The following is a 13,295-nucleotide window of genomic DNA, read 5'->3' as shown; positions in this document are numbered from 1 at the left end:
CTCAAGATGCAGTTTTAGAAAAGTTCTTGGACAAATGGTCATGAATGCAATTAAGACTGAATTGGAGCTGCTGTTTTTGTGGTGATGCAACATTTACATTTCTATTGGACAGCTTGTGACTCATTACAGTATAAACTCAAAAGCTCAACTCAACAAGATAGAGAAGCCATTGAATTAGGTTACAATAAATACCGTATTGACCCAAATTGAAGACGACCCTGGATATATTACAACCCTTCTTTAACAAGACCCTTTTCAGGAACAACTGGCAGATGGAATACCATCCAGTATTTCTTATCTGCTCAACAGTTGTCTGATGATTCGGTTTTGTTGATCCCCATTATCTTAAAATTACAATCATAACTCCTCCTCTGTTTTTTGCAAACTTGCTACAAAACCTTTGAGACACTTTCGAGCATCTGGTGTATGTGAGTGACAAGAAGAAAACCTCTGACTCACTTGGGAAGAAGTGGTTCGGCGCCAGTTGATTTTAATCTCTATACCCCGAATATAAAAGCAACTTTTTTCCCCAAACTTTTTTCCAAGGAAAAAAATGTTTTTATATTTGGGTCAATGTGGTAAATTGTGCTGATAAAATGTGGAGCTATTTAAGGAAAAAGTGTATACCAGCGTGTGTGAATGGTGGTGGTGGTGATGATGAGGGAAGTGGTAAGGGTGATAGGGTGAATAGTAATCATCATTCTCCTCCTCTTCCTCCCCGGAGCAAGGCCGCTGCTGCAGGAACATCTCCTGGGGGGAAATGGGGCTGAGGGCCACAAAGCCTCCTCTGGTGCTGGAGGGAGACGGACACACACAAACAGAATGTTGCAACACACACCTATACATGCAAATACAGTACGAGTGTCAGTGGCTTGGCGAGAGCATATTCACAGAGCTGATCCTGCACTGTGCCGAAGGAAGGACAGTGATTTGGCATTGCAGATGATCTCCTGAGGCAAAGAGGAGGCATCCATACGCTGGAACATGGGAGCGTGTTTCTGTCGGGAAGAGTGGAGAAGGGGAAACAGGAAAAAGATCAAATCTGGAGATGCTCGATATTGGCGTTCTTCCCGATATTTGATGTCGACATTGTCCAGCACTTCATTACCGTTACATCAACTGATACCGATATTGCCAGCAGCTCTTCCCTCAAATTAACGTTGTGGAATGAACACATTATGCTTCTTTTACTGTGATGCATTCCTCAAACAAACAGCGTTTATCTGCATAAAGTTTGTATGAAACAGTCATTCCTCACCACTTCGTGCTTCAAATTTCGGGGCTTCAGTCTATCACGGCATCGCTTGCGCCTCACTGTTTTGTGGTTGACTACGGCCTTTTATTAATGAATAATATGCATAAGCAGATTTGACATCTTATGCCATAAATTAAGCATTTTTGAAGCATAAAAATGTGTAAATGTCTAAACTAAACCACAAATATAAGGCATTGAGGAGATACTGTATTCATACCTTCAAAGCCAACGGCGTGGATACGCATGCCTATCATAGCATCATCATCATGATAGGTGTAAATCTCCAGTTATTTCCTTTCATCCACTTCCGCTTGCATTTTTGGTCTGGTGACGTGCCAATCGATACTGAAATAGCAGTACCGCCGATACCAGCTCTTTATGCTCTAAAGTCCATTCCCAAATCAAAATATCAACACATTTCACACTTCAGTCATTTGTAATGTTTGCATGAAAAGTTTTTCTGTTGAAACGATGACAGGTCGTAAACGGAACCACGTGTGAACTGTGAATAAAGTTTTCATTTGTCGTTTTTTTTGTCTTATGTCTTCTATATCGGGTAATATGAGTGTAAAAGTGAAACGTTAATATTGTTAAACACTTTTTAGAATGTCGTAAAAAGGTTTTCTAAACAGACACCCTACTCTTTACACCCCCCTCGCAGTGCTTTACAGCTTTTGCAAATTGTGTATTTTACAATCCAAAGGTGAAACTTGGAAATGGTTCCAGATCACGGATATACTGAGCTAGCAAGCTGGCTGCTGTGTGGAGCATGACGTCCTCACTCATGCAGCGGTATCATTATTGGCAGAAAAACAGATACCGATATGAACTCATTGTCCCCCAAATCAAATCAGTCTAAAAGCAAACTGCAGATACAGCCTATGTGGTATCCATCCATCCATCCATTTTTTGTATAGCTTAGCTTAGCCTTCAAATCTATTCTAAATGTATTCTGTACTGTAAGGTTCAATTCTGTGACTAAACAAAGGTGTGTATATACTTGTTCCTCCAGCTGCTGTCGAAGCTTCTTTGCCTTGCTCTGCTTGTAGTAGTCCATGATCATCATGGCTGCGTAGATCTTACCTATGGTCATGTCACTAGCTGAGAAAAAAGTAGTCATAAAATGCCATTTTACTGTTCCCGTCCTAATCCAATTAAAAAAGAACATTCATTTCCTAAAAGTCACCTTTGTTAATAGGAACCAGCAGGTCCAGCATCTTCTGAGAGAGGTGAGGCCAGATCACACTAATTTCCTTCTGAAGGTCCAAGTCCATCTGATTACGATCCTCCCCTCCTGGACATAAAAGCAACACAATTCCAACAGCACCGCCTCAAAATGCAGCAGATGGCACTGTTTTTCTTCTTCAATATGCATTTTACATTGAATACAGTGCAGACATTCATCAGATTGATGTGAGTGTGAATGTATGGGCAGGTCTTCTAACCTCCTGCTATCTTGATCTCCAGGGCAGTGCGGATGAGGGCCATGAGTGTGGAAGTGAAGTGGACTGACATGTCCTCGTCCACAGGCATGTTCATCAGGACTAGTCTCTGGTTTTGGAGACATGGGGCATCATAATCAGCAAGACAGGTCACATAAAATAATACTAAAAAAAAAAAAAAAAAGCCCAGAACTTCGAGGGGAACAAATCCCCAAATTTATATTTAACTTTCTATGAAATTATAGCAGTTTACAAAGTGGTAAACCTATAAATGCATTATTGTTGATGGACAGATTCAACTTTAAATTCTTTTTTATGGTGATATGTACATGGCTCAGATCAAGGGTACCCTTTGCTGTCTTCAACTTCACTTGAGTAGTATTTGAAATTGTTGTTCTAACAATGTGTACTATCCCTATCACTCTGACGTTTATAGAGTGAGGAAGCTTACCAAACCATAAATCAAGCCTGTTCATGTTTTTATTTTGCGCTAGCACGGCTATGTTGTAAAAAAAGTGTCTATATTTGGACATTGAAATGTTACATGTAAAGCATGTCTACTTTTGTTGTGAAATTAACAATATTTTCTCTGATAATTTTATCATGATTTCTACTTAGAATTAAAGAATGATGTCTGAAATTGGTTTCTGATGTGTTTTATTGAAATATTCTCAGTGTAAAAAAAAATAACTGTCGTGTAATCATTAGAGAAAAGTACATAACCTTCGTGTCCGCCTGCCGATGAAAATTTTGAAGAACATAATTCAATTGAAAAACAAACCCCATTGATGATTACAATGGTATATATTCATGGAATAATTACTCAACTCTGCAACTAAAGTGATTTTTTTGTGTATAAAAGTAAAAGAGTAAAATAAGATTATTTGAACAAAAGTGTAACACCGAGTGGACACCGAGTTATGTACTTTACATTTAAGAAAGAGTGAACTTTGGAGGGTTGCTATGGGAAATGGAAGATGTCTCGAGCTCTGGTATGTTGGGTGTGTGTGTTTTGCAATGTTTGAAGTTTGTGTTGATAACATTACCAAGGTCTATCCACGAGTTTAAAATTTTAAATGTAACACTTGGGTACCGTTGATCTGAGCCAGGCACATATAGAAAATGTAATAAAACGTGCCAGAGGGAGTACACCCCTCTTCTCAAAAGACAATACTATAGCATTTAAAACCGGGATATACCTTTCAGTAGTTGTACAGCTTGCGTAGCTTTACTATCCGCTAAAAATGACTCAACATACAGCCGTTATTTTATACTGCTATCCAAGCTGTACACTGACTACTCCAAGTTATATACACGTTTCATTCATATAGAATTGTCCTAAAATGTGAGGAGTGTACTTGTTTTTGTGAGGTAATGCACATTTAACTGATAGCTAAATATAAAAATCAGAGTAGTAAGCATATTTTGATATCGTTTTCTATGGGATCTCTGGGCTTTTGTAAGGAGGATTTTGCACATACAGTCATCCCTCGTTTATAGCGGTTAATTGCTTCCAGACCTAACCGTGAATTTCCGCAAAGTAGGATTCCTTCCTTATAAATGGACTATTTTTGTAGTTAGAGCATAGAAAACGTGACTTTCTAAATACGTTTTTTAACATTACATTATTAGCACCCTCTAAACATGAAATAACACCTAGAAAGTCACCCTTATGTACAGATTACCCTATATAGTAGATGTAATCAGAAAAAATAGGCCATTTAAGACATAAATAAAACCCGTGCGTGTGTGTGTTGCAATAAATGTGTTCCGGATGCGTGGCGGACATTGGGGGTTCAGAGTTGAGTTTTAGCTTGCATAGGTTACGGCTGCAACAGCAGCCAGTGTTTTTATCAATCCATCTTCTGTACCGGTTGTCCTCACTAGGGTTGCGGGTGTTATTATTATTACGATGATTCTGTTATTGTAGTGTTGCTGGGAGCATTTCCCAGTATCTTTTGCTGGGATTGCTGTGTAAATAGTAAATATTACATGTTTAATTTGATGCAAGTTGTTTCCGTGTGTGTATCTGCTTATCTGTTTGTGTCATAAGGTTGCTGTATAGTGTTTATTTCTTTGATCTTTCTATCTGTCACCATCCCTCAGGTTAATGTGCTGTGTAGTTATCCCCCTTTCATTCCCATTGTGTGTTAAGCTCATAACAAGTTGCTGACTATTCCCTGCCCAAATAAAGAGCTACTTCCTTAAAAGCATCTGAAGTGCCCTTGCCCTTCTCTTCACCAAGTCGTGAGCGCCACATTGGTGTCAGAAGTGGGATTGCAGGAAGGTGACCCACTTCAAGAGATTGAGGACGTCATCACACGCTTGCCAATGGAGGAGGAGGAAACCTGTTGTTGATGTTGGCAAGTGGAGGTAGCCCCAGAGGCGTGGCCAAAAACTGCCCTTTCCCTGGGCCAAGGTTTGTGGCAGTTTAAAGTAATGCCAAATTTGGACTTTGCAATGCCCCCCTTGCAGCGATACCAGGTGGGGGCATCTATGTAGCGTGTGTCTGTCGACATCCTGGGCCCCTTTCCGGCCACAGAGCAAGTTAACCGCTACGTCCTAGTGGAAATACTAGCACCCCCAGATCAAAAACTAAACCAGGGCTCACCAACGTGGTGCCCGCAGGCACCAGGTAGCCCCCCACAACCACATGAGGTGCCCGCAAGCCTGCTTTTCATTCAGGTTTTCAGTTAATAATGAAAGAACAGTAGAAAGAAATGCATTCTGAAATACAAAATGTGAGTTGTGGACACCAGCATTTTTTAATGTTCTAGTAAAACAAGCATATTCGCTTTGTTTGGGTTTAAAATAAGCTCTGAAAATAAATGTTACAAAAATGAGTAGCTCTTGGCCATTTTCATTTTGTAAAAGTAGCTCTCACAAGGAAAAACGTTGGTGACCCCTAAACTAAACAGTGATAGTGACACCTAGTGACCACTTAATGTTACATTCACAATTTGAATGTGTTTTCTTAATGCCTTGTATTTGTATTTGACTTATACTTCATTTAGGCAAAAAACATATAATTTGCTGATATATTTTTTAACTAATAGACCGCAAAGTTTGAACCGCAATGTAGCGAGGGACGACTGTATTCAGTAATAAAGATGGCACAAAGATGCTTGCAGGGTTGCTCACATACACAAACATGCACATGCAGTTTGTTGTACATATTCAAGCACACTGATGCAGGGCTGGGCTGTGGCAGGAGACACATGCACACACACACACACACACAGGCATACAGTATATAAGAAAATAAGTATGATAACAAGATTTAGCATGTGGATGCTGAAAAATTTGAAAATGTCTCTCAGCCACTAACAGTAAATGCTTAATGAGGTTTTAATTGTCTGCCTAGAAGCAAAGCAAACCAGTTATTTTTTAATCACTGTGGCATCTGCTAATGAAAACACATCGGAACTTAAAGTGTTTAAAATGACCAGTACAGTGTCAAACAGAAAGTGATGATTTCTCTGCAAATAAAGCATCCTCTCAGGTGCAAGAGCACAGCTCCTCTTACGTTGAATCTACCTTATAAGCCACCTTGGAAGGGCATTTCTTGCCCAGGCCTAGAGGTGGCGACATGTTGGTCAACATCTCATACATGTCAGTGTAATGGATGCGGCCACTGGGGGGCGCCAGGTAGCCGTTACAATGGGAGGATGTGATGGAGGGAGAAGGGAAAAAATAATGACAAAGGGGAGTGAAGGGCAGAAAACAGAAGAGCGGAGATACAAAAGAGACAATTATTCCAATGCATTACAACAGAAGGAGAAAGAGAGAGAAGTTTTCTTTCTATGCTGCCATCGGGGCATAGAAATTTGGGGAAAGGGAGGGGGATCTTAGACAGAATGAGCAAAGGATTGACAGCCTGATCTGGTACAAATGACATCGTCACACTGGTGTGTCACTGCATGCGCGTAGGAAACATCTTAAACCAGATCCAAAAGGTAGAAAGAGACAGGACTCCAGAAAATGGTTCCATCAAGCCATAACGTAACTAAAAATTACTCTAAGCGATACTCTTGTCAAGCCGAAGAGCACTAGAATGTTGTTTCATCCGTCAAAGCAATCCCTAGATAGCACGCAAATATGAGGCGTTCCCAGGCCAGTTGGGAGGCATAGTCTCTCCAACGTGTCCTGGGTCTTCCCCGAGACCTTCTACCGGTCGGACTTGCCCTGGACACCTCCCCAGGGAAGCATTTGGGAGGCATCCTGACCAGATGCCCAAGCCGCCTCATCTGGCTCCTCTCAATGCGGAGGAGTAGCGGTTCTACTCCGAGTCTCTCCCAGATGACAGTGCTTCTCACCTTATCTCTAAGGGAGAGCCCAGCCACCCTACGGAGAAAACCTTACACGTACATGACAATGTTAAAGAAACGAGAGGCTCGAGATGAGAATCACCATTACTATTAGTCAGTGCAGTTAAGCCTTGAGTGATTGACTTGTTTAGTTTTTATATTATCACTGCTGAACGTATTTTTGCACTTGATTGACAGTAAGGATAAATGTTACTTGAAACATTGCCTGTTAATAAAAGGTGGTACTTTGGAACTCATTATTTCTGCTTCCATTAGTTCCTGTATAAATGATCATCTCCAAGCATTGACATAACGTGTCTTTCCAAATAAGTCTAGCAAGGGCAGTCCTGTCTCTTAGTACCCTGACACCGGACTGTCGTCATTCTTTGACCCAGGCACACTAGAAGAACACGCTCCTAAAAAGTCAAGCAAGGTGATGATACTCGGTGAAGAAAAGAGGCAGGAAAAGAAAAAGGTCAGCGAAGAGTGTTTTTTTTGTAGTTGTTGTTGTTGCTGTTCTGGGACAGATGGGCGAGGGGAGCAAACCTTGCATGCCACCCTGTGGGGGCAGTTCTTCCCAAAGCCCAGGGGAGGTGAGATAGAGCGCACAACTTTGTACATCTCCTTATACTGGATCCTACCACTGGAAAGAAGATATGAGGGTGAATGAGGCTGAAAACACACACTTTGTACCCTGACGATGAACACTCACCGGACACTTCATTAGGTACACCTGCGCAGCCTAATTATGTCACAAGGCCGTGTCACAGGTTCTGTCACGACTAAGATAACAGAGGTGGGAGAAAGTTTTGCAAGTCTCAAGTAAAGACGTGCAAGTCCAAGTCAAAACAAGTCCGAAGTCATAGGCTTGAAATTTTCGAGTCATTACAAGTCATAAGCACTGGTTGGCATGTCCCAAATAAAATTCCATTTTAACAATGTAACAATCTATTAAAAATGACAAATACAATGAATGCATTTTTAATGGTTTTATTTCTAACCATCCATTTTCTATACCTCTTGTCCTCACTAGGGTCACAGGTATGCTGGAGCCTATCCCAGCTGTTTGGGTAAGACTGGTCACCAGCCAACAAGAACATAGTGACTGCATAGAGAGATGTTCCAAGGGTGATACAAACCCACGATCTCCTGACTGTGAGGACGACATGCTAACCACTCACTAGGCGTGGTGACAAGACTTAGTCACAGAAAAGAAATCTCAATTACTGTTTGTTCCTTAACCCGATTGGACGTTAATAGATGCCTTCAATGAGGCAGATTTGAAGGAAATATACGTTGTCTTGCTGGAAATTACTGTACATAAGAATCGCGTTGCAAAGTTGAATACTTTGAATGGGGACACATTTCACTAAAAATCTCAACTATTCTCAAGTCATCAGACTGAAGTCCGAGTCAACTCCCGAGTCACTTATGTCAAAGTCCAAGTTGAGTAATATTGTCGAGTCCAAAAGTCCAAAATTGTGACTCGAGTCCACAGCTCGGGATAATAACATTCAATGGTAAGGTTGGGATTGACGCTGTCAGAGATATTCACTTAACAATATGTTTTATCGCCCAGCTGGGGTGTCCAAAGTGCGGCCTGGTGGCCATTGATGACGTGTAAGTATTATTTTTTATTTATTTAAAAATGTTAATTAAAAATAAAATAAAAAACAGAAATGTGAAGCATAGAACAAAACGGCACAATGTAAATGGAAAAGGTTGAGATGTTAATACCGATAGCTAATAATACAAAGTTTCGTCTTTAATTATTCAGTGCATCACAGCACTTCACTTTTTCCACATTTGATGCGAGTCAAAAGAGAACAAGTTCACTTTCTCCTCAAAATTCTACACACAACACCCCATAATGGCAACACTCATTTTTTTTTAAATGCTTGATAATTTATTTAAAATTTTTTTTAAAACTTAAAAGGGACTGTTTGCAACTCACTCCAAATTATTATTTTTTTTTAAAAGCAAAAAAATGAAACTGAAAATGAAAGAGAACACCACTGGCTAGCATGTTACCATTAGTGGTTTTAAAGAATTGAAGAGAAAATGTCTAATTTTCACAATTATCAATTAAAATTGCATAAAAAGTCAGTAGTCATCAGGCCTGAATAAGATGACTGGCGTTCAAGGCTGTGACGCACAGCTGTCTCGCACATGTACATACATGCACGTACATGCATGCATGTACATGCCAGTCGTGCCTGCAGATACACATAAGCGGTCTCAGAGAAGTGACCGACAATTAGCAGTGGTTCTGTTGTTACGATATGCTAACGCCATTAGCTGACAACTATGATAACTAATGTGTGTTTAACGTGGGGTGGAGCTTACATGCTTGGAGCAGGAAGAGGGCGGGATATAATGCGTGGAGCACATTCGAAAGTTAGCACCTTCTAGGCAACCACCAAACTGTTACAAACCATTTAAGAGATCACATGTACGTAAGTATTCACACCCTTTGCCATGAAAATCGAGCACAGGTGCATCCTATTCCATTCCACAAAAAAATACATTATATATATATTATCATTATTATAAAATTCTGATAATAAATGATTATTTATCATTATTCTAAATGATTATGTATTACATACCTTACTACAACTATACATTACAAGTTGAAAGCGTAAAAGAACATGGTCAAATACTGAGAGACACTGACCAGGCAGCTCGATCATACTCCCCCCAGATTCGGACAAACTCATCCAAGTGATGGGGTCCCAGGATGGATGAGTCTCGAGTCAGATACTCAAAGTTATCCATGATCACGGCCACAAACAAGTTCAGCATCTGGACACAAAAGTCACACGGGTGTTGTTTTTGCTGTAAACGAACATACAGTATAAAGTCAGCTCTTCTTACCAGGAAGGAGCTGAAAAAGATGAAGGACACAAAGTAGAAATAAGCAAAGTCTGAGCCGCAGCCTCCCTCCTGCTCAGTGCTCTGTAGACGCACGGGGTTGGAGGGGTCTGCCTCACAGTGCTGCCCCCCAAGACAGGACAACATGATCTCCTGCCAGGACTCCCCCGTGGCACTCCTGTAAAGAGATTTTTATCACATTTTATGCACCCCTTTTCTTCCCTTGGTCACAACATATTTATGCTTCAGATTGTGAAGACATTTAAGGAGTTGAGTGCCTCAAGGCAGCGTCCATCAGCTACTGACTACAAGTAGGCCTTTGGGTACTTATCATTGTAACCTAGCAACATCATCCTAACAACAATGAAGAACCAGCGGGCGAAGCACAGCAGTAAATGTCAGTTTGGATGTTGGACTCAATCTCAGATTATGTCGCATTCTCACTAAGAATTGGGTTTAATGCCAAGAATGTTTGAATACAAAAAAGTCATTTGACTAATGGAATACAATCGTAAAGAAATCAGTGCAATGATGTAATGCGTTGGAATAAAAAGCAACCTCATAACTAATGTATTAGGAAACAATAAGGACCAGGTGTTGTTGAATAAAGTGTTTTATGTGGCCACAGAAACTTGATAAAAGTTATAAAAATGGGCTTTTACCTGAAGAGCAGCATCAGAGCCCCAGAGAAGGTCTTGAAGTTGTTGTGTTGGTTTATGTGTGTCTCCTCATTCAGCTTAATGTTCCCAAACACCTGATTTACATGTATGACAAACATGTCAACAGACAATAAAGTCAACAAAATGCAATTCAAAACAAATTCCGTAAATACTCTAATTATAGCCAGGGCCCTACCTAAACTGCAAAGGGGCCATGGTGTTAATTCGAAACATGTCATAACTGGAGGGTGTTATTTCCCTCATTTTAAAACTCATTAGACTGTACATAACAACTTTATTATTTTAAGAAAGATACGTGCATGGCAATGTGGAAAGGAAAACCCAGTTCTCTTTGATTAACAAGGACAGGTGGTCCTTGCTTTACGGTGTTTTTGTTACAATTCGTGGCTACGACGCGCTCTCGTAAATTATTAATACTGCACAAAAAGAAAAAAGAGATGGGTGTGGATACGCAGGTGGAAGAATATGTAGGCGGAACAACACAGTCATGCATCGCTACACTGAGCAAGCACAAAGTCCCTTTGTTTTTCTGTTAACTTTTTCCCCTTATTACGTCTCCCAAGTCTTCCAGTGGCATCTCGTCAAAGAAAAAGACCGCGAAGTGACGTGAAATTTGACATTGTAAAATGCTAAGAAAGGATAGAAAAGCCAACCAACATTGGCAGCATTCTTGGTCTAAGCCACTCAACTGTCGTGACCATCATCAAAATAAAGATGGCATCCTTGAACATGTGAACGTATCTGCCCCTGTGAAATGGACATTGATAACTAGGCAGCTTACTGGTCTCATTATTGAGACTTCCTCACTTGCGATGCCACAGTGCAACAAATATTTTAAAATGCACGCAGAGGTAGATAAACCGGCTGGACGCTGACCACTTATGCCCCCTGCTACACCGTTGTTCGAACATCACTCCCTCACTCTATGCCGTTTTTTTCGAAAGTTAATTAATAAATGATCCCTTAGTTCTGTGGTTGACTATTATTAGTCCAAAAATATTGACAGACAACTTATATGCAATGTTGTGGTCACTAGGCATGAGTAATGTTACACTGATGAGACATGATGTTAGATTATATTACCTTCACACCTCATGAAGTCAGCCATGGCATGACATACTGGGAAAAAAAGTTCACCCATTCTGTGTGGAAGTGGTAAGTTTTTACTTTGTCCTTCTTTCCCAATGAAACCCTTTCTGAACTCTAGAGGCTACCTAGTTAGCTTGCTAGCATGCTATGTTTAAAGCGCTGTCTCCTGTGTCCCTGCAGTGATGCTGTCGCCTCCAAATTACATTTGAGCAATGTGTTATGAGCAAGAAATAATAGGAATGTAAAGGTGACTGTAGGGGTGTTATTTCATCTCTACGGGGCTCTAAATATAGTCAGAATTATATGTAGAAAGTCATAAACAGGTTTTCTATGCGCTAACCATGAAATTATTTCTACTTTGCAAAAATTCGCTGAACCTGGCCCAGTCTGGAACCAATTAACCACAATAAACGAGGGACAACTGTACTGTCATCTTGTGGAGTTGATAGAAAATACATCAGGGGGTTGCCCCCAGCCACAACTGTTAATGCCTGCGGTTTTTGACCTGGTGCTGATTTTACACCCTTGTGTTGCTTATGTAGACCACGCACCACGAGAGGGGTTAACTGGAGCATTTAAGGCACATTCAAGTATATGCAACATACTGGATTAAAAATGAAAACTGTGCGTTGTACCTGCATGCCGATGATGGCGTAGATAAAGAAGAGCATGGCGATGAGCAAGCAGACGTAAGGCAAAGCTTTGAAGGACTGCACAAAGGTCCACAGAAGGATCCGGATGGTGTAGCCCTGTCTCAGCAGTTTGATCAAACGTGCTGCTCGGAACAGCTTCAAGAAACTCATGTTGAATGTGTCTACAAACTAGTGGAGGGGAAGTGGAACAAAAATATAACATTTAGGACAATTAGAGTGCATTGCGAGATTGAATTGATTCGTTTTCTGCTTGTTCTGTGGGTCACGAGTGGGCCACAGCCTATCCTAGCTGATGTTCTTTGTGAACACCAGAGAATACTCTCTACTGTTATATGCTAATGCCATGTTTGCAGAATGTCTGTAAAACAGTCAATACATTTTCCCCAGCGTAAGCGATTTAAATATTCTTTTTTTTTTTTACCTGCAAGTCTACTACGATCTCAGTAATGCTGCCGAGGACGGTGATGAAGTCAAAAATGTTCCATGTGTCCCGAAAGTAATTCTGTGGACGCACAAAAAATTGATGGTTGGAGTTGTTTTGACTACCATCATGTTGAAGTTTGTTTGTTTTCTCACCAGAAACCCAAAAGCCATTATCTTGAGGACACATTCAACAGAGAAGAGAACAGTGAATGCTGTGTTCAGGTGCTTGAGTACAGCTTCATAGGCAGGAGGGGCTGAATAGTACTTAAAAAAAAAACATATACAAACAACAGGAGTTAAAACACTAGCCAATTAGGACGGTTCCACATTTGAGATCAGTTCAAGCTCCAAGTAGCAGTGTGAACTTGCGACCTGCACGCTGCACATGTACAGGTTTGATGGAAGATTCCTCCAGACCCATAAATAACAACCACAAGTCTCCGCGCCCCTCATCTGTCGCACTATAAAAAGGAGTCATTCCTCCGGGGTCGACAGCCACGGTTAATGAGGTCATGCTAAATAGCAGCCCCTGGACATTACAGATCAATATTTAATACAGGCTGAGTCATCCT

General features: G+C 40.7%; 1 protein-coding gene across 1 annotated transcript in view; it reads right to left on the bottom strand.

The window, feature by feature from the left end:
- LOC129188475 (voltage-dependent R-type calcium channel subunit alpha-1E) overlaps positions 1–13,295 on the bottom strand; it is a 131,444-nt gene that overhangs the window by 10,552 nt on the left and 107,597 nt on the right. Inside the window, exons 34-45 of the mRNA XM_054789053.1 lie at positions 12,877–12,987; positions 12,722–12,802; positions 12,283–12,468; positions 10,541–10,632; positions 9,882–10,056; positions 9,682–9,809; positions 6,235–6,331; positions 2,701–2,806; positions 2,442–2,549; positions 2,256–2,356; positions 892–998; positions 628–793 (exon numbers count right to left, since the gene is read on the bottom strand). Of these exons, the coding sequence (XP_054645028.1) occupies positions 628–793; positions 892–998; positions 2,256–2,356; positions 2,442–2,549; positions 2,701–2,806; positions 6,235–6,331; positions 9,682–9,809; positions 9,882–10,056; positions 10,541–10,632; positions 12,283–12,468; positions 12,722–12,802; positions 12,877–12,987 (1,458 nt within the window). The remainder of the gene's footprint in view (positions 1–627; positions 794–891; positions 999–2,255; positions 2,357–2,441; positions 2,550–2,700; positions 2,807–6,234; positions 6,332–9,681; positions 9,810–9,881; positions 10,057–10,540; positions 10,633–12,282; positions 12,469–12,721; positions 12,803–12,876; positions 12,988–13,295) is intronic.

This window comes from Dunckerocampus dactyliophorus, chromosome 10 (genome assembly GCF_027744805.1).
Source record: "Dunckerocampus dactyliophorus isolate RoL2022-P2 chromosome 10, RoL_Ddac_1.1, whole genome shotgun sequence".
Lineage (NCBI taxonomy): Eukaryota > Metazoa > Chordata > Actinopteri > Syngnathiformes > Syngnathidae > Dunckerocampus > Dunckerocampus dactyliophorus.
The sequence above is the reverse complement of the archived record's forward strand: the minus strand, read 5'-3'. Positions and strand labels throughout refer to the sequence as shown.